At 35.1% G+C, this 27,164-nt stretch overlaps 1 protein-coding gene across 4 annotated transcripts in view; it reads left to right on the forward strand.

Annotated features, from left to right (window-relative positions):
* Nucleotides 1–17,006, forward strand: part of LOC128998316 (protein roadkill-like) — an 85,557-nt gene extending 68,551 nt beyond the window's left edge. For all 4 annotated transcript variants that reach the window (XM_054424405.1, XM_054424406.1, XM_054424404.1 and 1 more), the window contains 7 exons: nt 7,766–7,887; nt 9,394–9,545; nt 11,611–11,738; nt 12,033–12,210; nt 12,833–13,011; nt 13,539–13,681; nt 15,397–17,006. In XM_054424405.1, coding sequence (XP_054280380.1) covers nt 7,766–7,887; nt 9,394–9,545; nt 11,611–11,738; nt 12,033–12,210; nt 12,833–13,011; nt 13,539–13,681; nt 15,397–15,541 — 1,047 coding nt within the window. In that variant the 3' untranslated portion in view covers nt 15,542–17,006. The remainder of the gene's footprint in view (nt 1–7,765; nt 7,888–9,393; nt 9,546–11,610; nt 11,739–12,032; nt 12,211–12,832; nt 13,012–13,538; nt 13,682–15,396) is intronic.
* The last annotated feature ends 10,158 nt before the right edge of the window (nt 17,007–27,164 follow it).

Consider the following 27,164-nt stretch of genomic DNA (forward strand, 5'->3'; position numbering starts at 1 on the left):
CAACAAATCTAATTTTAATAAAGCCAGCTTATAACCGAAAAAGATTGTTCGAAAAAATGCTGGAAACCGAACCTAATAGAATTTCTCATGCATGATACGTTTTATTTATCTCATTCTTCGCGATGACCATTGAATGGCACGTTGCAGAAGCGAAAACTGGGGAAATCCGATTCTATTAAACAATTTTTAACAATAAAACCCCCCTCCCCTAATTTAATCATAACAGCATAACGTTGTGTGCAAGTTTAACTATAGGGTTTGCTGAAAGACGAGCAATCGTATTCGTGGTTTGATAAATTGTTAAATATTAATATTAATAATTGTATTACATAATTGACCTTGCTATATACAATAGTTCAGACGGTGTGCAACATACTGAACTGTTAAGAATTTTTAACTCCAAACCCCGTTGTTTCGACTCTATTTATTGCAAATTTTTTAAATCTTCATTCTATTTATCAATATAAAACAAGTGATATCAAACGTTGTAAACAATCAATGATTAAAGTTAGGAGATTGTGCACCGGCGTTGTATGAGTCATACGCTACTGGCGGGCGATAAGGCAGGTCCCACTGCGCGTGCGTTAGCGAAAAGTCGCACTAATAAACATTTTGTGGCGCGACGCAGTCGCCCTGCAAAGATCACGTCCTGACCACACTTTGAGCCGAGGCGCCGAGCCTTAATGTGCGTTTGGTCAGGTTAAGTAGTCAGTAGTGTTGTTGAGTGTTGTTACAGTAGTCAGTCACTTGTTGGCAGGATGGATATTGAGATATTGGATGTCGTGTCGGTAAGTGTCAGTGTGAATCGCAAACAAAGGTGACCTAACCTAACGGGGTAGCTAAATTTTGAATTACTTTCAGAGCAAATCTGACGTCACAGCTAAGGGGGGTTAAATTACGCCCGCGAACTTAAGAGTTGTACAATACGAGTTGAATTGACGGTACAATAAACACACTTTAAACGGTTGTAATTCAATTAGAACAAAATAAATATAAAAAAAACAAGAGTGTACGGGCCGGAATTTTGACCCCACGTGCGTGAGAACTTTGAGTTTGACATCGGAAGACACGTGAAAAACGCCTTTGAACGCGTTTGCAAACATAACGTGACCATCGGTGAATTAAGTACAGGGTGAGGCAATTAGAACCCCCAATTTTTAAACAGTACAAGTGTAACGTTTTGACCTACGTCAGTTATTAGCCTTTTCAATTCAATTTTTAGAACCGAAAAGATTCAATTTACCTCATTGTTTACTTACTTGACAACACTGGTTTGGTTAAGTAACGGACCAACGGTGTTCAAGGATTGAGAAAAATCTGCATTCTAATGCCCCGAATGTCATATTACTAGCTGGCAACGACCATTCCATCCAATTGTTGATCTGCTGACTTCCGCTAAAAACTCGCACATTCTTTCCCATCTACGTTCTTTCCTACCTATGAAGATTAAACTAAACGATTTGCTAAACAAATTTCTCAGAAAGGGTTATTGAACGATTTTTATAATGTGAAATACTTCTAGTGAAATAGACCTAGGTTTGTAATAATCTTTTACACCTAATCAACTAAACGTTAAGAGTAAATACTATGTTTACTATACTTTTTCTTGGTTATCCATTACTGATAATTATAATAATGTAAGAGATGATTTATTTTGTTTGTTTTTATTCATAAGCTGTATTTAAACTATGTATGTTTTCAATACATTCAGTATGACTAAAAAATGTGTAATATTGTCTACTTAAGCACCTAAAACAGTAATGGTTAGAATATTGATAACAGTGCCTATTCCCTGAAAAAAGTAACAGAAACAGTATAAGGTTTGGAGTATGAAACGGTAATGAAGTTTTACAAACGTAATTAAAAGCGATCATAGGTTTAGTAAAGTAACTCGCCAAGGGTCGTGCCTTAAATTTCTACTTGTGTCTTAAAGACTAGTTTTACGCGATCGTTGCGTAGAAACTATTATTGTAATTTTGAACTAGAACTCGTTGTTTTGACGTAATATCTTATGCATGGAACAAAGTCCCATCAAATAATCAAAACATAACTACATAAAAAACTCTGTTTATCCACCAAATCAAGGTAGAATTAATTTTATGAGCTAACTTATAAAGATATTTTGTGATTTAGTTAACTAAGATAATAGACAATTGAGAGTAGTATGACAATACAAATACACCACACCTGCCCAACATGTCTTTTTGATCTTCGCATACGGTCTGGTCATACACCAAACCTGGCTTTTCTTCGATCATTACTTACTTGAGCGTGTGTCTTGTTATGGTGCTATGGTACAGTGGCTCCATCATTTTCCACTTATTTTTTTAGGGATAAAGCGTGGATTAATCACTATTCTTAAGGCACGATGTTTATTAAAATGTCATAGCTAAGTAAAGGTTATAAAAACAGCTGGTTATTATCTCAAATTGTTTTATTGTTGTCAACAAGTAATCGTTACTGCTGCAGCTGTTTCTTCCCACGTTATATTTTTGTCCGTGTGCAGTATTTTGGTTTATTGAAATGATCAAACATTTGCGCTTTAGTTTTCTCAATTAGTCAAATTTTACAGTTGTGGAACTGAACAAGGTTAGTTTCGAGTGAAGACGTTTAAATTCAGTGAGTTTATTTGTGTTTTAGTTTACCTGTATTTTATAAATTGAAGAATGAATGATCACACTGTAAAGGCAAAGTATATAATCAGGCATTCTGTACATTGTCTAAAATGAACCAGACAAAGTTGAAATGGAACTCATATACTTTGCCTAGTCATTCTATAGAACCATATTTTGCAGGTAAAGTTAAAAATACGCTGTTGTGGACCTTTTTTTGACTTTTCTTTCCTTTTATGGCTAACCTAACCCAAACATACATATCGAAATATTTCATTATCCGAATGGATTTTTGGACTTCTCCTATTTTGGCCTAGCTTCAAAATTTATTGTAGACCTAATTGATATTTCAAGGTTAAGATTTGTATCAAGTTCTTTTGAAAATCTAGATTGATTACCACTGGATAACATTTTTTATTCTTAAACTTAACGTCAATGCATGTCAAACAGCACAACAAAATTGTAATGTATGTTAATTTCTTCTGAAGAATCAAACTACCCAGACCAGACTTAGGCGTATTTTTTTTTAGAGCCAAATTACTCAAATACTCTTGAGGTACGTGAGCTTTCTTATTGAAATAGCAAAGTGGCTATTGTTTTTAATACTGTTTCCTAGAAGTACATATCATAATCTTAGAAACCAACAACACTAGTCCATAAATGCAATGAGATTTATAATTGAGAATGACTACATAATGAACGATAAAAACAAACTAATTATACGCAAACAATGCTTAAATTAATGCTTGAATTGGTGCCAATTAAGTGATAGAAATATAAATGCAGATAACAGTTTAATATGCAACCATAAACCGCTTTACAGGGGGGGGGGGGGTAGGCAGGGATTTGTTCTCATTGACAAAATTGATCAACGAGCCAAATAATATAAAGGAAGATAAATAAGGGAAGTCGTAAAAAATGTAGGATAAATCTTTTATGTGCTACTTACTAACCCTCAAAATCTCCCATAAACTCTAATATTCTCAAAATCCCCCAAAAGATCTGCCAGTGTCGCAAGTTGTAACATAAAATCCCCCTATGGACACCTCTGCAATCCTGTCAAAGGACAAATTTATTTTACACCAAACTGCCTTGTAGAGAACGAAACTCTAATTCTCAATGAAACTGCTGACCAGTAAATGGACTTGTCAGTTTATATTTAAACTGCTGTCTAGTTGTTTTCACTATCATTGTGCTGTCCTGCGGTGAACTTAAACGAGCTTAGAAGAAGAATTTGACTCTTTTGTTACGCGTTCGGTATTCTTGGGTGGTTTATAACTGTGTTTTGGCTGCATGTTTTTTAAAATGTCGTTCGAGGTTTTGCAGATTAATTGAATGTTATTTTTATATTTTACCTTTTGTTTTTCTCTTATTTTTTATTCATTTCAAAAGCAATCACCAATTAAAGAAAATACATGATAAATGACATACGTATACAACAAAATGTAGAAGAAAACATAATGTGGATGTGTAAGAATTGACATGATGATGAGATTACAATGAATTACAATGTGTGATGAGATTACAATGTGTGAGAGAGAGTTAATTTCATATGATGTGAAGTGATATTATTAATCAGACCAGTGTAAATTGATAACAATATAAATAACGACAGTATAAATTAACAACAATGCGAGAAACAACAATACAAATTGACAACAGTTAGACTAGAACAACAGTGCAAGTGAATTAACAACACTAACGACAGTTTAGATAAATTAACAACAGTGTACATAATTAACAACAGTGTAAAGAAATTAACAACAATAAAATTTGACTATATAACAATAATACTATGGCTAAAGGTAACAACTTTATAAACTGTTACGAAAGTTAACGTGATAAAAACAAACAAAAATTATGGCTCTGGAAAAAACTAACTACTTTTGACGAGTATTATCCAGAAAAAGGGTGTGTAACTATGAAAAGAAATTTAAAATTGAACATTTAGTTAGCAGCAGATGACAGATATTCGCTGCTGGTGGTGTACAACAAGAAGGCCTTAAACTGGAATGAAGAGGCGGCGTTGTAACTAGGGCTTGTTGATTCAGCTTTAACCTAGAAACACAATTAATTGTCATCATACAAACTAGGCTAGCATAGCCCGTTTACTCAGGTGGACGAGTCGACTCGGTGAGTCACTGATATTGTATCAAACAACATATAAGATTGGCATTCCTGATGTACCTAATCTCAAATATTTCGGTCAACACTCCGTGCGGAAAGTAGCCATTTTCAATTACCTATAATATAAAGAAATTAATTGTTATATTGTTCCCGAAGCTCTAATTCAGAGCAAAGGAAAACCTATCAGCTGATTTTCCCTTGATCTTAATTTACTTTCTTTGCTCTTCATCACTTCTTTATTTAGCCACTACACACACTAGTGTTTGTTAACAATTATTTCTATTTCTGAAATCAGCTGATTTACTGTTCAACAATACAAATGAAACAGGAATAGAAATAAGCTAGTTTTGCTGTTGTAGTGTATGTTTATTGCAGAATAAACACAAACTTAAGCTAGTAATTTTTACATTGTAATGTAGGTCTTCTAAAACAAATGTTTGTATATTTTAATAATAGTTTAAATCTTACTAATATTTTTATCATTCTATATGTGGGTATTTTTTCATCGAAATGAAAAATATCGTGCATAACTTGTACCGAAAGTGATGTTTCGTCACTTGCTCCTATTATTCCCGTCACCGGCTTTGCCTCGTACGTGAAAATAAATCCCGCATGCTCGGATTTTCCTCACACGTGAAATATGGTTCCTGTGTCACACATAAAACTTGTACGTGCACCGGAAAATGCCACTTTGGGTACTAGTAAAGCAGCGGCTACACTTGCCCGATTCGGTCCGGTTCGGTCCGGTCCTCAAAAATGCGGAACAATGCTTCCCATGTTTTTAAATGGAGGTGGCTACACTTACCCGATTCGGTTCGGTACGGTCCGGTTCGGCGCGGAACAATCGTCCAGGGAGCATTCATCCGCATTTTGGCGGAAGCATTCGGGGCGGACCGGACCGAATCGGACAAGTGTAGCCACCTACTCCTGAAATTCGGATGAGGATCGGGGGGTTCCGTGAGCGCTCGGCTATGAAAGTGATGAATTAAATTAGGAAAAATAGTCATTTCTAGGACATAGGCCTAAGAATTTAGGCAATAATGTTCATATATTGCCTCGATCATGGAAGACGATAATTATGTCTACACGACCGCGGAAAATAGTCAGAATTTTGTCGCAATATCGGGAGACGATTACAATGTCTACACGGCCGCGACGGATTATATGAAGTTTACCGCTATTGCATGCAAATACAACCACCATTTTTTTATTTTTCATTTTTTTGGCACCCCCAAAAAAATCCAATTGCCTCGCGCCCTAGGCACGTGCCTATTCGGTAAATCGGCCCTAGCTAAACACCTTCTGTATTGCTGCACTTGTGCCCCGTGCTCGTGTGTGTCCTCCAAAATATTGTACAAGTTTAGCTACCTCTTCCGGCCGGACCGAAACTATTCGTACAAGTGTAGCCACCCCTCACAAATTCGTGCCGGACCGAACCGAACCGGACCGGACCGAATCGGGCAAGTGTAGCCGCTGCTTCATGAAATGTACCATTGTCATCAGTTGTCATAGAACTCCAGAACGTGGCATGAAGACAATTTGTATTAGTTTGCTAAAGGCTGTCTCATGTTAAGTTGAGGCAGACTACCTGACCAGAGGGTATAGCAGGACAATGGCTAGACCGAACTTTCGACGGACCATACTTCTCAACATTTACTTAGCCCGCTACTTTACCTCACTCCGGATGATACCTGAAGAAAACTGGATTTAAGCTAAGCTCATTGTAATTGAATTAATCTGTACACGGATTATATAAATGCTTACCGGTACCTGTTACATGATAAACGATAAAACCAAGATTTTAGTTGAATACTAAGTAATTGCTATTTTATGAAGGTGATTAGTATGTAAACGGATAGTATTTTTTGTTTGCCGTATTTAAAGTTGGCAATGCAATTGTTTATCCCGTCGCCCCATGCCCCAATATTGCTACCGAGCCACAAAACATAACCTCAATTTAGTAGGGTTGTCGAGCTCCCAAGTTAATAGTTTGTACATAACAAAGACTGTAAATAGAACGTGATGTGCAATTCGTCGTCAAGTGCATTTTATAAACTCGATAAAATTGATGCACTCGGCAAACCTCGTGTGTAAACTTTTTATCTTATTGAAAAAAGTGTCACTTTCACTTTTCGGATGGCATCTGAAGAAAACAAAATTTATTCTAAGTTCATATTTGTTTATTTACAATCTACAGAAAATAATCGTATATGGATTAAATAAATTCATACATGTTAACAAGATTTTTGTTAAATTCAAAGTAATTAATAATTTATGAAGGTGATTTATAGTGTGTAAACGGAGAGTATTTTTTGTTTGCCGAATTTAATGTTGGCAATGCTATTGTTCATCCCGCCGCCCGCCCATGCTGCTCAGTTCTGGTGCCAAAAATCATAACCTCAATGTGAAAGTGAAAGTGGCCAAAAATCATAACCTCAACGTGAAAGTGAAAGTCCTCAATAAATGACTAATAGTCATTTATTTATTTAATTATCTTTTTTACCTCGTGCATATATATTAAATTAAACATATTTGACAAAAACTGATATTACCTTAAGGGTTATCAGATTTAACATTTATTTAAATTCACGTGCAATTCACGTAGTACTGGTATTTCTTTTATGAAATAATCGAGCATAATCATCGATTGTGCACTTCATAAGGAGAGATTGTAAATTAGTTGGTACAACATGGTAACCATTGTAAGCAAATTCAAATTCGTGAGCTGAGTACTTTTAAAAATTCGATTTATCTCTTTCAAAAAGTGCCACTTTGCTCACCTGTTGCACAAAATAACTAACTTAAGTTAGTTTGATTTTCAACTAGGCCTACCTTCAATCCAACTTATTCTCTTTTGAGTGTTGTCTGATTCTGATTTAAATAAATTAAAGCAATCAAGCTTCAACCAAAGTGTTTTAGGAAAACTGATACCTATAACAGTTTGTGAGAAATCCATGGCCTATTTACAACGAAAATCACATGTTTTTGTAGTTCATGATATTTTGTTTAAAGAGTGATATTTTCAGGTGAAAGTGGTGAAGTTTAGCTACATGTGGACCATAAACAACTTCAGCTTCTGCCGGGAAGAAATGGGCGAAGTCTTGAAATCCTCAACCTTCTCCGCAGGAGCCAATGATAAGCTGAAATGGTAAGATTTATCAAGCTCAAATATAAATTAAGTTTAAAGCGATTTTAAAGAGTTGGATCATTCCTGTAACCACCTACTTAGTTGGATTTTGATATTCTCAAAAATAAGATAAAAACTAAGATTATTAGGCCTTAAGGTTATTTTGACACAATGTCAAGTTTGTATAAGTGAAGTTAAAAATTACGTATTGGGTTTTGTATGATTTATATTTTTTGTTATAGGCCTAAGTCTATTACACAGTTATCTTAGGGTAAAAACACAGTGGAGCAGGGCAGGTAGCTGGTAGCCTGGCCGGTCGCTTACTCGCTTAATGCGATGTAGAATTAAAGCACACGTTGTTATGGGTACACACAGTTGCACCTAGTAGGTAGCCGACATGGTAGCAGTAAGCTAGGCGGCAAGCTAGAAGAATTGCCAAGTCGATTGTTTGGGAGCTGCAAGCGGGGAAGGCTCGACTGGGGCATGCGCAAAAATCAGAACTTGACAGCCACGTCGCCACGTGTTCTCGAGTTTGCAAGTTCCACGCAAGATCTTTCACTGTGCATCCTTTGTATACAGAGTGTTGTTTGTTTTAGTTGATTTATATGGTTGTTGTTTTGCTTACATGAAATAAAATAATGGACGTAGACAAATTGATATAAGAGGTTTTTATCCGTGTGCCTTTGTGGAGCCAAGCCCATCCGGACCACCACAACCGTCACGTACTCAACAAGTTGCAGAATGAAATAGCTAATGAACTAGGATTCAAACATACAGGGTGTTTACTGATATTGTATAAAAGGTTGTGAACTTGCACTTAAATTCACTTTATACTAAAGTTTAAAGTTAGGCCTACTGGATTAATCATTGAATGATGAAATGAATAATACACTTAAGTTTATCCTATGTTACTAATATTATAAGTGATCATATTAGTATCGGCAGCTAACAAGCTATTGTACTGAGCGCCACTGTGTGTATGTCCCAGCTACCCTCCAGGTAACCAGCCGTAATGCGGGGACCAGCGTATATGCGAGTATGCGACCTGCCCGGCTCCACTGTGTTTTTACCCTTAGTTAACTAAATCACAAAATGGAATTGTAGGGTCTATGCTGTCTTTATATAGCTCATAATAGCTTCAATTTTGTTTTGATAGATTATTCAGCTGTTTTTGGTCTGTTTTGGTTGTTGAATGAGAGTTTGTTGGATCAGATATTTCTCATAAACAAGGAGGAATTCAAATTCAAAATTACTTGAACACTTTATTAGTTTAAATAATAATCATCTGGTATTTATTAAAGGCAAAGAATTACTTCAGCCCCGCAACACGTAATGAAAAGTGCTGCAATATGATAAAGTGTAATTTGTGCTGCATATGATAAAGCATAATTTGTGCTGCATATGATAAAGCAAAGTTTTATTGATCAAAACATTTGACAAAGGATTCAAACCTTATTTTTAATGTGTTAAATTAGAAGAATGGTTTTTAATTTTAACATTTTCAAAACTCCTCTATCCTTGTTCCAGGTGCCTCAGAGTTAATCCAAAAGGCTTGGATGAAGAAAGTAAAGACTACTTGTCGCTCTACCTACTGCTGGTTTCCTGTAATAAGTCAGAAGTGCGCGCTAAGTTCAAATTTTCCATTCTCAACGCAAAGCGAGAAGAAACTAAGGCTATGGGTAAGTTACCAGGACAAAAGTGTTATGTTTTGCTTATTAAGTGGAAAAAACACTAGATATTAAATATATATTCTTCCCTAGTATGTACTTGGTGGTGTGATAGGCTATGAAACCAAAGAAGTGATAGGCCTCACATTGGTCCTGGCATCACTGACGGTTTATCAGACAGTCAACAAAGTCATAATCAATGTCCTCTGTAGGCCTACCAGTAAATGTTGTTACACCTCTCCATTGCATCTCTAACAAAACAGCTTACAGCATTCTTATTTAATTTTTACAACCCAAAAATTTTTCTTTTGCATATCTCGTTGAATCGTTAAACATTTTCTAATGAAGTTTTCTGTGACACCCTTCTAAGCTGTTCTTGTTTAGTTGCGTGAGATTCTGGATATCCATGGATCACGATTTCCATTAATTAATTTTTTCAATGATAAATGTAGACTGTATCCCATATGTTTTCAACAAGCAGTGTGCAAAACACACAATATTATAAAACAAGATATTAGTAGGTGTAGTAATTGCTTGCAAACACATTAGGTGAAGGACAGTAGAACCATTTAATTCCCATTATGGTTATAGATAGCCATTGTTGATCCAAACAATGTTGAAATATTCATACTCATCCTGATAATGGGGGAGAAGTCTTCCTTTTTATTGACTGTTGCTTATCACTGTTTTGTTTTTTCTGTAATCTGATATCTATTACCAGTTTCTTGGTTTAGTAAACATCAAACCAATGATATGTTTTCTTTTGTAAAAAATCTAAAATATGTTTTTGATACTGTAACAAATTTGTATTTTAATCTATATTGAATAGACAATGCTTGCCACAATATCCTCTACAGTGAAAATTTGCTACTCAATAAAAATTAGCATATTTTCCCACATTGGTAACTAGAATAGACCAGATAATAATGTCAAAGGATAAACCAAATATTTGTAAAAAAGACTATTCAACCCCAATCAAAGCTATAAATTTTAATATTTTCAATTAAAAGTTGCTAAAATATCATATTAGTTATCAAACAAAAATCGCATTCAGTAGAGTCCCGCAAACTGGGCGTAATGTGGACTGGAAGGGTGCTGAGTTTGTGAAATGCCGGGTTATCGGAAACTAGGGTTAAACATGAGAACAATACAGATTTTAAGCTTTTTAACCGCCTTTTTTTATATTACAAGTCAGTATTAAGTCATCAGATATAGTACAACAAATCCTTAGTACCAGTTTTGAACAATTTGACTTAAGCTGGCTTGAGTCCATGATTAACTCGGACTCAAAAAATCACTAATTTTCTGAGCCAGGTGATGACTGAGTTATCCAGACTGCCAGGTTATCGAGTGCCGAGTTTGCGGGACTCTACTGTATTAGTAAAACCACTAGACACTACCAAAGTTTAAAAGCTGATTTAGATTCTACGACAATATAGTCTATATAGAATAGTCTATTATAATTTACGGCACTAGTATAGGCTACACAGAATAACAAAAGATAACTAACTATATATGGTTTGTAAATAAACAGCACACTATTGCCGATTTTAGGTAAGCTAAGGTAGGGACAATTCGTCTCTTGCAAGACGTATGTACGCCTCTTTATCTTGTAAGCGTCAAATTGTGTGCTCGTTTATACTCCGTATAGTCAGATTTGCTATAATTTGTGCTCGCCTTTGCTCCATTTTTGGATGAGTTAAAGGAGGCAATATTAATTGAATTTTCTATTGTGTTTACCATTTTCCCGCTAACCTAAGACTGTCCAAACCTGAACAGTGTTGTTCGTTTTATGCCATTTTGGCAATGTTTTTGGCGGTATACGTTCGGAGAGTGTGTTGGCGTAAAAGGCTGAGCTCTTGATTCACATTCACATTTACCATCATGACTCGTTCTAAAATTCAGTGTAAATGTTCGGACAAACATAAAGTCACTCAGTAGTGCGGGAATATCTTGAAATATTACCAAAACCACAGTGCAATATATGTCCACGCTTGAAGTTAATGCCTATTAGTCAAATTTTTGTATAGGCCATATTCTGAACTTTTGTTACTTATCGTGCGTTTTCTGTTTTCAGAAAGCCAAAGAGCCTACAGATTCGTACAAGGAAAAGACTGGGGATTCAAGAAGTTCATAAGGAGAGATTTTCTTCTGGATGAGGCTAATGGATTGTTGCCCGACGACAAATTGACCATCTTTTGTGAGGTAATTGGATCGCTTGATTTGTGTTCAAAGATTGTAAATCAGTAATAAAAACATTGCAAGGCACTGTTAGGTAATATATACTGGTTTTGTGCAAAATTATAGATATGGAGAAACCCTAAAAATACTGTTAATGTAATTAAGCTCTGCACTGTTTCTCAAACTACAGATTCACTCGAATTTACAGGATTTTTGAGACAAAATATGAATTATGAATTATGATCGATTTGTGTACCTGTTTATCTTACATCATTAAAAGATTTAAGATTATATTTCAAATACATCTTTTGCTCCAAGGTGAGTGTGGTAGCCGACAGTGTGAATATTTCTGGACAATCAAACGCAGTCCAGTTCAAAGTGCCCGAATGCCGGTTGGCCGATGACCTCGGCCTCTTGTTCGAGATTCAGAAGTTCAGCGATGTCACCTTGTCTGTCGGTGGTCGAGAGTTTCAGGCCCATAAAGCAATCTTGGCAGGTAAGAATAAACGTAATCGTAAAATCATAAGTCAAAATATCAGAGTTTGTTTATAATCTGGGTGTATTGCTAGCCTAGTGTCTTGAACATAAATCTAGAAATTATTCATCAATAAAAAAACTGAAAAAGACAGTTTTGACCCGAGTTATATCCACTAAAATATTTGGAGTTTTGACCGTTTCCCCTAAAAGCAGTTGTGATGGTGTAAGTCTTAGTTACTTGTTGATCAAAACAGTTTTTAAGATTGGAGTAATTGGGTGAAGGTAATAACTAACTTAGCCTAAAAGTTGAAAATTTCTGTGACACTGGGCATTGAACAGCTATTAATACTTAAAATAAAGGAAATAGCTCTCTGTCAGCTCAAACAGGGCTAGTAGGCTACCTCTGATGTTGAAATTACTTGAAACTGATTTTAGTTATTCTGTGAATGCACTGATATTGTCAGTAATAACATACAAGCAACAAAAAGAACTAGGCCTACTTAAGTTATCATACTTTACTTATGACTCGTAATTGGCTTTCTAATTTAACCACTTCTAGCAATTACTATGATGGTAAAATTACTGTTAATTTTGTAGCTATAGTCATCTCTGTTATAGTTGAACAATTCTTTGTTTTATAGCTCGTAGCCCTGTCTTTTCTGCCATGTTCGAACATGAGATGGAGGAACGAAAGCACAACCGCGTTGCGATCACTGACGTAGATCATGAAGTCTTGAGAGAAATGCTCCGTTTCATCTACACTGGAAAAGCTACTAACTTGGAGAAAATGGCCGACGATCTACTTGCAGCGGCAGATAAGGTACTTGGTTCTATAGTTTGGCATTAGCCTATTAGGTAAGATCTTCCAGTATTAATTCCAATCACAACAAGACAAGAGTTAAATGTAATCTTAAAAATTATTTTAAAAAATTGAACTGGAAGTTTACCTGCTAATTTGATGTCCACAATCAACTTGAATAATTGTTGAATTCATCCAGCCAATCCAATCGTATTAATCAACTTCAAAGTGCTTGCAAGGCTAATTGGCATTGCTACAACACACACAAGTATCTATTTAGTGGTTTATGAGTGAAGACATCTTTTAAGGGCTCAAGTCCGCAGATATGAAAACAATTTCCACTATGAAAAAACAGGCACAGCGCATTATTTCATTATGAAAATGATTCTATAGTCTCGTTTATCAATGGATTTTTTCACTGTTACTACAAAGATGATGGTAAACATTTGGAAACACTCACATTACATATATTGTTAGCTATACTCCTAGTAAACAAATCGTAAAGTTACTTAGCTGTTGACCAATAAACCACCGGTGTGTTTTGACAGTATGCTCTTGAGAGACTGAAAGTAATGTGTGAGGAGGCCTTGTGCACAAATCTGTCAATCGACAACGCTGCTGACATCTTGATATTGGCGGACCTGCACAGCGCCGACCAACTCAAGGCACAGGCCATCGACTTCATCAACACGTGAGTAAACTTGTGCTTCAATTGGTTTAGGTCCAAATTAGTGGTTGTGATTTGAGTTTCACTGCAGGTCAAAAGACTGGATGAGTGATATTAGGATATGCCCCATTCCTCTTGCTATAAATTCTTTTGGCTTTGCATTGGACTGAATACTGCTGACCCATTTACTTAATGATCTCAGTAATCCAGAGAACCAGGGATTTTAACTGACTGCAAAGTTGACAATTTGAGCAGGCTTGTCTTTCATTTTAAAATAGTTAGTCGTCTATTTGGTCAACTAGCCTCAGGAAATGTATTCCAAGGTGAATTTCCAATACACACCTGACAAGAAAATTCCTTGGGTTAAAATTTTTAATTTTGTGCAAGAGATGAATCTTTGTTCGGGAGAGCGTTCGTAGCAAGGGTCATGTTGGGAAGTAGCAGGGACTGGAAGCTGGCCTTAGTGCACTAAAATAGAAAACTAACTTAAAATATTAAAGCCTAAGTTATTGTATTAACACGTTCCCTACCGACCGTCACACTCCTATGTAACTGAAGCGTGAGTATAGTCGGTAGCTAATGTGTTAACACGTTCCCTACCGACCATCACACTACTCTGTAACTGAGGGATGAGTATAGTTGGTAGCTAATGTGTTAACACGTTCCCCACCGACCGTCACACTCCTCTGTAACTGAGGGATGAGTATAGTTGGTAGCTAATGTGTTAACACGTTCCCTACCGACCATCACACTACTCTGTAACTGAGGGATGAGTATAGTTGGTAGCTAATGTGTTAACACGTTCCCCACCGACCGTCACACTCCTCTGTAACTGAGGGATGAGTATAGTTGGTAGCTAATGTGTTAACACGTTCCCTACCGACCATCACACTACTCTGTAACTGAGGGATGAGTATAGTTGGTAGCTAATGTGTTAACACGTTCCCCACCGACCGTCACACTCCTCTGTAACTGAGGGATGAGTATGGTTGGTAGCTAATGTGTTAACACGTTCCCTACCGACCGTCACACTCCTCTGTAACTGAGGGATGAGTATAGTTGGTAGCTAATGTGTTAACACGTTCCCCACCGACCGTCACACTCCTCTGTAACTGAGGGATGAGTATGGTTGGTAGCTAATGTGTTAACACGTTCCCCACCGACCGTCACACTCCTCTGTAACTGAGGGATGAGTATAGTTGGTAGCTAATGTGTTAACACGTTCCCTACCGACCATCACACTACTCTGTAACTGAGGGATGAGTATAGTTGGTAGCTAATGTGTTAACACGTTCCCCACCGACCGTCACACTCCTCTGTAACTGAGGGATGAGTATGGTTGGTAGCTAATGTGTTAACACGTTCCCTACCGACCGTCACACTCCTCTGTAACTGAGGGATGAGTATAGTTGGTCAGATACTCGAGCAGAATATGACAGGTTCCCGAGAGAATTAAGCATCTGAACCAGACAAACCATGGGTCATTCAAAATTAAATAATTAAAATTGGATATATTATCTTACAAGTATATTTAAATGCACTACCTCAGACCTGCAAGTCCATTGATGGTCAAAATATATTCAATAGTAGTTGGTCTTTACAACTTCCTGAAATTCAAAGCATATGTTTATATGTGTAGTATACCTTGATAGTGTAAAGTCAAGGCAACAATATTCCTTTATTATGACCTTAATGTTATTTGATATCACCTTTTTCACAAGTTTCTGTGTCTGTTGTAGCCATGCCACAGACGTCATGGACACCATCGGGTTCAAGTCTATGGTAACCTCCCACCCCCACCTGATAGCGGAAGCGTTTCGAGCACTTGCCACACAAAACATCCCACCCATCGGGCCTCCGAGGAAACGTGTCAAGCAGAGCTGAAAACACAGTAGTTGACTCGTTCGTCTTGCTGAATGTTTTCAAATAGACTGTGTACAATAGAACGTTCATTTAATTCAAACGTCACGTCGCCGCCTCGAGTTAAGTGTTAAGTTATCAGTGTCTTTATGACAGACTTACAATTGGCAGTATAAGACGACTGTCTCATCCTATTCGTTAGTTAAGATTGTGTTATGTTCGGGGCATTTTGTATGTTTGTATCAATATTTGTTTACCAATATGTTTAATTGATTTACTTGTTGATTTGTCAGAGTTAATCGTCTCGATGATTAGAGAGTTGACTTCACCAAATATGAAATTATCGATTGAATGTTTTCTCAGAAATTTCTTTAATGTTTGTTAAACAGAAAATTGAGCGACTTGTGTATTTGATAAATCTCGCCGAAAATCTGTTATATTTTTTCCACAATTTTACCAATAATTTCAAGAGTAACTTAGAGTTGTTTTGTAATATTATACCACTGCGTATTTAGCCCTCACAAATAGTATTTATTTTGTCAAATTGATGGTTTAGTTTGTAACTGGATCGAAAGTTTCAAAGTGTGCCGGACTGGACATTACAATGTACTGTATTATTATCGGGACCATGAAGTGCGCTCCCAGCGACCAGTGCGTTCCGTGTTTGTGTGTTCGATGTAGTAGTGAACGCTTTTCGTGTAGCCTGCACCTAGCTTGTCCAGTTCATTTACTTTGTTAACTGTTTTTGCAAGGGTTTGTAAAGCCAATGTTTTCGTTGGTTTTTGTTATACTTTGTACAAGACAAGCGATTAGGCTTTTGTCAACTTACTTGTTGCTCATTATGTACTATAAATATTGAAATATAATATATTGAAATATATATATATACTCATTAAATATATTATATATATTTATATATATATATAAATATATATATATACTTAACTCATAAAAAAAAATTTTGCAAGATATTACTTGTAAGGTTATTGGTTCAGAATGGATAAAAATGGAATAAGAAATAAACAATGCAGTCAAATTAAATTGAATTATTTCAAAAATGTTTCTAAAAGTGGTTGTTTTGTTGAATGTTGACAAAAGCTTGGTCTGTGTCAAATAGATCTCTCACATTGGCTCGTACTCCCCTACGCCATACGTTTCTGTGATATCAGATGTTCGCCCCTTGCGTGTGTGAGTGAAAGTGTGTGTGTATGTTTGTACGTTATTATTGTCTCAGTTATTCTTGCGTTTTCTCAGTACAATTTAGCCAGTGTTACCTCAAATATAGACACACTGACCCTTATCTTTTTTTACGTTCTGATGTTCTTTATATAATTTATGTCAGTCAGAACATCCTGCATAACCTAATAGTGTTACTTTACACGAATAAGTCTAGCCTTTGTTGTTCATTTGAAACCTAGCACTTTCACTACTCTAGATAGTGGTCTATATAGTAAGTCGTTTAATAAATAATAATTATTAATTTTTTGTATCAGTGTTTATTGTTTTTTTACCTTTTAATCTCCTTTTCAGCTTTCTCCAGGGTTTCTGTGAGTTAAATTAAGACTAATAATGAAGGTTAGTTCAATTAGAAGAATGTATATCAGTATAGATAAGCATTTTCATTTGAACTTTTTGAGCCAAACTATAATTAGCATTTATATCTATTTTTAAAATGTAAACTCACTTATTTAATAAACAATAATAACAATAATTAATAAAATTCTCTTAATGTGCAATAATGCAGACTAACGTTTTTGACAGCTTAAAGCTTGTTTTCTTTTATTGTTTTTGTTATATTGTGTAATACCTGATGGAAATAGATTAATGCAATACATGGCAATTAAAACTACGCGTAAACATAAGAAAATGTTTTGTATTTTTTGTTTTAAAAGCTAAATACGTATTATAGGAAAAAAGCTATAGTGCATAAAAATGTATCAACAATTTACTGTTTCCTACTTTTTGTTTAGGAATTACTGTTTACAGTTTGATCCAAAATAATGTGAAAGATGTGCAATTGAAATTATAAAAAAAAGAAATATTGTTTTGACTGAATAAGCAATGACTATGGGGAAAGACAGTTAAAGGGTCTACAGAACCTTTCTAAAGACAGGTAAGGTGAGTTTTTTATGCTACATATTATGTGGAGCTATTGGAACAGGGAAATGACAGTGCTCTATATTGTAAGTTAAGTCCAGTGAGCTCTGGACTTGGCTGTGGCCAATTGCAGCTACAGTCAAGTCTCGTAACACCTAATCTAAGAAATGCAACCCATTGGTGACCCACATAGCACCGAATATTTATTTGATATCAAATAGCTATCAAATTTTTTACATTTGAATATCAAATTGATATTCACGAACATTCATTTGATATCAAATAAACGTTCAATTTAGGATCAAACGTCACTCAATTTTACATCAAATGAATATTCAAATTGGATATAAAATAAACATCAAATTTGACATTCATAAATTTGTTGGTAAAATATGATAAAGAGAATCTGATTGAATTTACATTCACATTTTAAATATGATGGTGATAAATATTGATATAACATTTTTGACATTCGAATATTAAATTGATATTCGCGAACATTCATTTGATCAGGGCCGATTTACCGAATAGGCACGGTAGGCACGTGCCTAGGGCGCGAGGCAATTGGCTTTTTTGGGGGGCGCCAAAAATTTGGAAAATAAAAAAAAATTGGTGGTTTGCATGCGATTGTGGTAAACTTCTGATAATCCCTCGCGGCCGTGTAGACATCATTATATCGTCCCCCGCGGTCGTGACAAAATGGTAGTAATCTCCCTCGGTCTTGTGGAGATCATCATCCTCTTCCGCAAATTAGGTAAAAAGTACTGAACTTTACCCATGATCGTGTGACCATTATCATCGTCTTCCGTGATCACGGCAATATTCTGATCTTCCCTCGCGGCCGTGTAGAAATCATTATTGTATCTCCCGCGGTCCTGTAGACATCGTAATCATCTCCTGCGATTGTGGAATAATTGTAATCATCCCCTGTGGACATATGGAGATCGTCGTCTTCCGTGAATGAGGCAAAATTCTGATTTTTTCCCGCGGTCATGTGGACATTATCATTGTCTTGCGCGATCGTGGCATAATTCCGATCGTCCCTCGCGGCCGTGTAAATCATTATTGTATCTCCCGCGGTCCTGTAGACATCGTAACCATCTCCCGCGGTCGTGTATACATGGTAATCGTCTCCCGCGATTGCAGCAAAATGTTAATCATGTTCCGCAGTTGTGTGGAGATCATCATCGTCTTCCGCGATCGCGGTACAATTCTTGCTGTTTCGCGCGGTCGTGTGGACATTATCATCGTCTTCCGTGATCGTGGTAATATTCTGAATATTTTGCTGCCGAGTGTAGACATATTATCGTCTCCCGCGGTCACGGAAACTGTTGTCATGCACGATCACGGTAATTTGAAAACTCCAGGTAGAAATACAAAATTCACACATAATTCCCGGTTCATAAAATTCCCGCATGATTCCCGGATTTCCCGGTCGGTGGACACCCTTATATATATATATTGCAAAGGGGCGCTACTATTAGGTTGTGCCTAGGGCGCTAACAGGGTCAAAAACGGGCCTGCATTTGATATCAAATAAATGGTCAATTTAGGTTCAACCTCACTTAATTTGACATTAAATAAATATTAAATTGAATATCAAATAAATGTCTCATAAATTTATTGGTAAAATATGTTTAAAAGAATTAGGTTGCATTTTTCAAATTTCATGGCGATTAAAATAATAGCAGTTCAGACCTCTATACTGTTCTTACGTTGATTTGACTTATTATTCTGAAGTTATAGGTAGTTTGTAAAAGTTCTTGGGTTACCCAAAAATGTAAATATATATATATTTCTTATTTGACAAAACTTTAATAAAAGTATCACAAAACATATTTGTTTAAAACAAAATTGCATTCAAGGAAAACATTTTAAAGAAAAAATTTTGTTTGTATGATAAAATAAGTTTAATTACAAATTATTTAAACACAAATATAAACAAGATGTGTACAATTAAAAAAAAAAAATATTCTGGTCTTCTTCATCTCCCAAATGGCCTTCTTGATTTTTCTATTGTTCCTGTAAAAGAGGTTCAACAGAGTTATTTTCTAAGACAGCTATAGATAAAATATAATATGTTAGACAAGGGGTCTCCAACCTTTTTTTCCTCGGTGAGCACTTTTTCGTCTAAAAACGCCACCGATTTAGTGACTAACGTTAATTGTTCGTTACTCTATCGAATCACAACATCATCTACTATCGATGCGATTGTAGTTGTCGTTTGTCACAAGGTAAAGGTTTTTTTGTGATACGGACAAAATGAGAATATTCTATTATAAAATTAAACTGTCATAACCTAACCTAATTAACCAAACTTGCTGATAGTGAAAAAATCAAATTAAGGCTTACTACGGACAAAATGAGAGCATTCTATTATAAAATTAAACTGTCATAAGCTAACATAACTTGCTGATAAATAAAAAATATATATAAGATAGAAATCGAATGAAGATAAGATTTAACAAGAGCTTAGGTTTGCTGCTATGGAGAAGGTAGGCCTAAAAAGTTTTTTTGAGCATGCGTCAATAGTATAGGATAAAGTAAATAAGTTTGCCAAATTTTATCAAAATCTATCCATAAACAAGTAAACTACATCAGTTTCCATTTTTTAATAATCTAAAATATAGTTCTGTTCATAAAATAAAATTATAAATGCCTCTAATTCTAACGAAAGATGTGCAATTAAGAAGTAATCGCATTCTAAGCTAAATCTTTGACAAAAAGTGCAATGATTTTTTAGTGAGAATAGGCTATATAATTTGACACATAAAATGTCAGCTAGTTTAAGATTTCAATTTGTAATTCTGCCAATTAGGATCAATTTAAAATATATATATTTAAATTAATCTGCCGCTACTTGACTACTGCTAATATTCCCCTGGGCCTATTGAGAAAAAATTAGCTATGTTCCTATTTAAATAGGTTAGCCTGCCAACTTGGAGACAGGGAATTGTACACAAATTTTGTTGAATGGGGAAAAGACAGTTGATTGCTCTTAATTATGGTATGAGCCGCGAGGTAAATAAATATCCCATGGCTGAGCCTGCATTCATTGACAACGTTCTCTTTTTACACCTCAAGGAAATCACGGTCAACAATGACGGGTGTTGCTGGGATTGCAAAAGACAATCACGGAACCGTCGAGACTGCAGTATAATATGCTCATGAGTCTTGGCGAGATCACGGGAGATGATCACGGTATAGCTGAGACCACCTGACCACACGTGTTTACGCAATTGTGGGAGAATATCATTGGTGTTTGCTATAAAAAATAATAATTTTCAAAAACGTATGCTGGCTTTCTGCTGGCTGGAATAAAACTGCACGAGGCCGGATGTAGCCCGCAGGCTGTAGGTTGGAGACCCCTTGGTTAGACACTTTTAAGACCTATTTTTTTACTATAACTGTACCTACTTTACTTTATTGTATTTTTACGACAAATAAAGATTTATTATTATTATTATTATGATTTATAATTAAATTGGTCGATAAGGCATTGAGTTCTTGACAATAAAGAAAATACCCCGCCGCAGCAAACCTGCCGACTAAGCGAATTTCCATTTGTCTGAATTGATTTTCAGTTAAATATATTTTAATAACATTAGGTTTAATGAGTACCTAGGTTTGCTGCTACAAGGAAACTAATAAAGTGTGTTTTTGAGTAAAATATTGATAGCTTAGTACAAAATAAATAAATTTGCCAAGTTTGATCAAAATATATTCATAAACAAGCAAACTACAACATTTGACAATATTCTCCATAAGAATAACATGGGAATTTTAAATTTACAATTTTTTAAATTTTCTCCGTTACTAATAATTGAACAAAAATACTTTTACATACTAAATTATTTGTTTTTTTAAGGTCTTTAAAAAGGTCTAAAGAGAAATTGGGAAATTTTGTGTTTTGAGGGTCAAAAGTGAGAAAACCCAATTTTTACCCCATAAAACCCCCTGTAAAGCCCCGTTTCCATGGTCCGATCGTGCTGGTTCGCGAAGTCATTCAAGTTTATCCCGCTTTACACCTTTAAACCAAATTTCATCAAAATCGGACAAAAATTACTCAAGTTATCGCGTTCACGGACGTATATATATATATATGTATATATATATATATATATATATACATATATAAAAATTTGAACGAATAGTGTTTTTGGCCTCTGGGGACATCAAAATGAAAAAGTAAATCGGTCCCGGGTCTAGGTCTTACCGTGCCACCTACGGTAATAGCTACATCCCTATAGGGAAAAATTCGCTAAAAGAGATGGATTGAACCGCAAATTAAGTTTTGCTCATTTGCACAGCCTGTGACTGAAAATTCACAATTGGAAAAGAAAACATCACAGTAGTTAGATGTAGGCCTACTCTGTTAATTATAATAAAATTTAAGTTCTACATTAGGTAGTTAGATGAGCAATCTTTTCTTTAACCTAAATTATAAATAACACAATAAATTTACCTTGCATCAATCCTAAACTTTGCTGGGCGAAGCCAATTCTTGATTATAGTAGCAACAACATATATTTCCATTACACCACGATCCTAGTGTTCTTGCATACCGGTACTGCCTCTGTATAATAAGAGATTAGTATTAGCACTAGAATTTGTATATTTTCATTTTCCTGATCAACACCCAGGATAGCCTACAACTAGGTACACATATAAAATTGTTAGTGAATTCAATTTTATATTTTGATGGTCTTTGCTTCTTTTGAGTAGCCTTGTTAAAGTTAAATCTAAATCTGAAAATTGAAAATTTTGACCTAGGTAGTGGCAAAAGTAATCCCTCAGTCACTTAAACGGACAAATATTGGGGTGAGCACTGACTGAAATGAGTGCAACGGTCAGATGTAGTTTGGTGTGTGAATAGGCCTATGTGTGCGCTTAAAAAAATTCAACTAATACAGTTTTCTTTTACATAAGTTAGCACTGCCGGAATATTTATATAGTGTAAATCAAAGTCTTCCTATATAAGTGGGTCACAAAAAAGAGAAACTCTCTTAACTGTGTGATGAACCTTAGGCTACGTTAATACCCAATAGGTACCTATCATGAATTAGGTTGTGATTTGGCGGTAGGGCCTAACTTACCTACAGTTCCTAATAGTACAGGTAAAATAATACAAAAACACTCCATATAAACAACAAAATTTGTACATTCATGAAATTTCACCTGTGAGTTACTAATAATATGAGAAATGAAGATCCGATGAGTCCCCAAAATTTTGGGCGTCCTAAGGCCCTTTTTGGGGCCCTTTTTGTTCCGAAGGGCCCTTTGTTCCTGAATAATTTTGTTTTTACGTTTAAGGTCGAGTGAGGTGTGGTTTTCGATGGTTTTAGTTATTTTTAATCGATTGGGACTAGTTTTAAGTGTATTAAACCACTCTATACAGGGTGTTTCGTAATATTATTACTTTTTACGATATTTAAACTTTTAAGTAAAATAAAGTGATAAAATTAGTTACCTCCATGCTTTATATAAAAGGGGATTATTGAAAATGACTGTAATTCTTTACTATATAAGAGGGAAGGATCACAAGGAGTAAGACAAAATATTAAATACCCCCGTCACAGCAAACCTGCAGACTAAGCGAATTTTCATTTGCCCGATTTTCAAATAAATCTACAATAGCATTGCGTTTAACGATTACCTAGGTTTGCTGCTACAAGGAGGCTAATAAAGTGTGTTTATAGTAAAATATTAATAGCCTAGTAAAAACAAATAAATTTTACAAGTTTTACTAAGACATATCTATAAACAAACAAACAAAATCATTTTACACTATTCTCCTTAAGAATACATGGAATTTTAAATTTACAATTTTTGAATGTTAATCGTAACTAATACACTTACAAAACCCGTTAATATACTAAATTATTTGTTTTCTTTAAGCTCTTTAAAATGCTCTAGAGAAAAATTGGGAAACTTTTTGAGGGTCAAAGATTAAACATTTTTACCACATAAAACCCTGTTCCATGGACCGATTATGCTGGTTTCGTTAAAATTGAACCAAAATTACTCGAGTTATCATGTTTACGGACACGTATATAACATGGATATATTATATTATATAAATGTATATAAACATATATATCATATTTTGAGTGGATGGTGCTTTAGGCTTCTGGGGGCATCGAAATGAAAGCGTAAATCGGTTTCGGGTCTATGTTTTACCATAAGACCTTCGGTAATAGCTTATCTCCTATATGGGATGTTCGCTAAAAGGGGATGGATTAAGTTTTACCGTTGACTGTAAATCCTTTAAGAATTTACAGTCAACGGTTTTGCACTAATAATAACATTTTAGCAAAAATGTCAACTTTTAAGGTGGTGTGAATAATCTTTCAACGTGTTTTCATGCAAATCTATTAATTCAAATTGATATGTATTTTTCTGAAATAATTATTTAAGTTATTTTTTTACATTTATTAAAAATTAAAACAATTGTATTTTTATAAAACCTTACATTACATATTAAAATGAAGTACTTAAACTAAAGCTATTTTTCTACAATTTCCGTAGTACCGTATCTCTCTTTACAATTTCATCATCACAATAATTATTCTCAGACGACTCATTAAAAATTTTATTATTCTTAGCAACAGTTCCATCTTTACTGATTTTGTCTAAGTTGGTGTTCAAGCAGGATTCCCCTTTACAAACCTAAAACCTTGCATATTGCAGAACAGGCAACACCAATCTTAAAGCACGAACAATGTAGTGCAAGAACACCTTTCATACATACTGACGTTTGCAACTGGTATCTTAAGTTCCTCAAACTTATTTTCAATAGATACAAGCACGGTTATCTTTCGTGGTTATGACGACCAGGATAGCACCATATAAGACATCAGAGCAACATTGTCGGTACAAGCATTTTTGTTCTGAACAATGGGAACGAGGTTTATGGGGTAAAAATTGGGTTTTCTTATTTACCCTCAAGACACAAAGTTTCCCAATTTTACTCTAGAACATTTTAAATAGCTTTAAAAAACAAATAATTTAGTATATTAACGTGTTTTTATATGGTTATTAGTTACGGATAAAAATACTAACATTGTAAATTTAAAATTCCCATGTTATTCTTTGTAGAATAGTGTAAAATGATTTTGTTTGTTCGTTAATAGATATATTTTGATCAAACTTGTCAAATTATTTGCTTTATACTAGGTTATTAATACTGTATCTTACTATAAACACACTTTATTAGCCTCCTTGTAGCAGCAAACCTAGGTAATCGTTAAACGCAATGCTATTTTAGATTTAATTGAAAATCAAGTAAGTAAAACGGAAATTCGCTAGGTCTGCAGGTTTGCTGTGACGGGGGTATTTAATATTTTCTCTTACCCTTTGTGATCCTTTCCCCTTACGTAGTAAAGAATTACAATTATTTTCAATAATCCCCTTTTATATAGAGCATGGAGGTAACTAATTTTATTACTAAGAATAAATGTTTAAATATCGTAAAAAGTAATAATATTTCGAAACACCCTGTATGGTGTGGTTTAATGCACTTAAAACTACTCCCAATCGATTTAAAATAACTAAAACCATCGAAAACCACACCTCACTCGACCTTAAACGTAAAAACAAAATTATTCAGGAACAAGGGCCCTTCGGAACAAAAAGGGCCCCAAAAAGGGCCTTAGGACACCCAAAATTTTGGGGACTCAACGGATTTTCATTTCTCATATTATTAGTAACTCACAGGTGAAATTTCATGAATGTACAAATTTTGTTGTTTATAAAACCCTATTTTACCTGTACTATAAGAGAACCTGCGATATATTATCGGACAGTATATATATCCGATTCGATATTCATATTGCAAAACTAGATGCCTAGTCCACACATGGAAACTGAGTCGGATCGGCCGACTGTCTGTCAACACAGTTTCGGATAAAAGTTTCCGATGTGTTTTGCATCCACACTGCCAGTCAGTGTTTCTGTGTTTGTTTGTATGGCGACCGAGGAAGACGTTATAATATCATGTGTGGGCTTCATATTTCTGACCCATGGGGTTAAACCTTGGAAGAAACGATGATGGACCCAACATTTTCTCGAGCAAGGTTGTTGGGTGTTATCTTGTTTATGTTGTACAATGGTTACCATCTTCTATCAGACCTTCGATTAGATGAAGCGATGAAGGAACTTTTCATGAGGATGGCTTCTAAAGATTTTGAAGTTTTGCTAGGCTTTGTTGGGCTTAAGATTTCAAACTTGAAGAGATGAACAATTCAATAAAATGTCATATAATAATATAAATTATTGAAAACTAATTCCAAAACTTTATAGATACTCAATCCAGCTCTTTTAACACCGCCCAAAAGTCGTAATATTACTGCTTTGCAGTCCAACTAAATGGGCTGAATGTTGAACACCTTCGGCTTGTATCCACTCTCCTATCACCAGATATGTCCACACAAGAGACAAAAGTTTTGTATCTTGTTTCGGTGTTTCTTATTCAAATGGGAAACAGAAAACACTGTATTTTGTCTCCAGAAACACCGAAATTTGTCTGCCGACAGTAGGCAGGCAGTCGGACGACTAGCTGGAGACATCGCTGGATACAAATGGCAACACTACGGAGACAGTCGGCCGACAATGTTTCTGCAGACAAATCGCCATGTGTAGACCAACGATCACATAAGACCAATAGATGGAGCACGCCTATCTAACATTAAAGCAGGTGAAGCCAGGTCCGCCATCTTGTTGTAGGTTGTAGGCACCAAAACTCAATGTTCCGCTTCAAAATAACTCGACATTTAGCCTACTTAGACTTAAGTTATAGGGTTAAAACTTTGTATGAGCGAAGTCAATAAGTCTATGACACTATTGGTTTTAATTAAAAGCTTGAAAGTTAGTATTTTCTATTTTAAATCTTCAAATAGTCGGTACTTTTAAATTAGTTTAGAAATATGACATGAAAAAGTTCGTCAGCTGCTACTTTTTTTATTTCTTGGTCAGGTAGGTTAAAAAACGGTGGATTTTGTAGCTAGAGTTGAATTTTTTGGATCATATTTTTTAAGAATTTTAGCTGGTGTAGTTTGGTTGTAATTTAAATTGTAATATAGGGGCTACCCGCCGCGCCGCGTGGCGTCATGCGGGCAGATTCTGCCTACAACCTCACTTGTAATACAGTTTAGATACTCAAGTTTGGAGCTATACAGAAAAGTTACTAAACTAATTAGAAAATCACGGAGTACATATAAATGTTCTTTTTATTCATCTAAAAATTAATATTTTTTACCTCTTTCACAAAAATTAATATGACAGTTAGAATATAAAGGAGAGTTGTATAAAGAGTTTCAGAAACTATCTTGTGACTTTGAAAATTCGTACATTGTGAACCAAATGTCAGAACTTTATCAAACTTTAATACAATATAGATACATATATTATAAATTAATTTGTAGCTTTTCAGAATTTTTCTTTCACCAAAAAAGTTTTTGTTGTTAATTATGTAAACTAACTTTTTCCTAAGAAACGGTAAACACTAGAAAACAAATTAAAAGCGTATTTTGAAGGTAATTGTGTTAGTAAT

This window comes from Macrosteles quadrilineatus, unplaced genomic scaffold (genome assembly GCF_028750875.1).
Source record: "Macrosteles quadrilineatus isolate MER2022 unplaced genomic scaffold, UCM_ALF_1.0 Scaffold_7__1_contigs__length_78375512, whole genome shotgun sequence".
NCBI lineage: Eukaryota > Metazoa > Arthropoda > Insecta > Hemiptera > Cicadellidae > Macrosteles > Macrosteles quadrilineatus.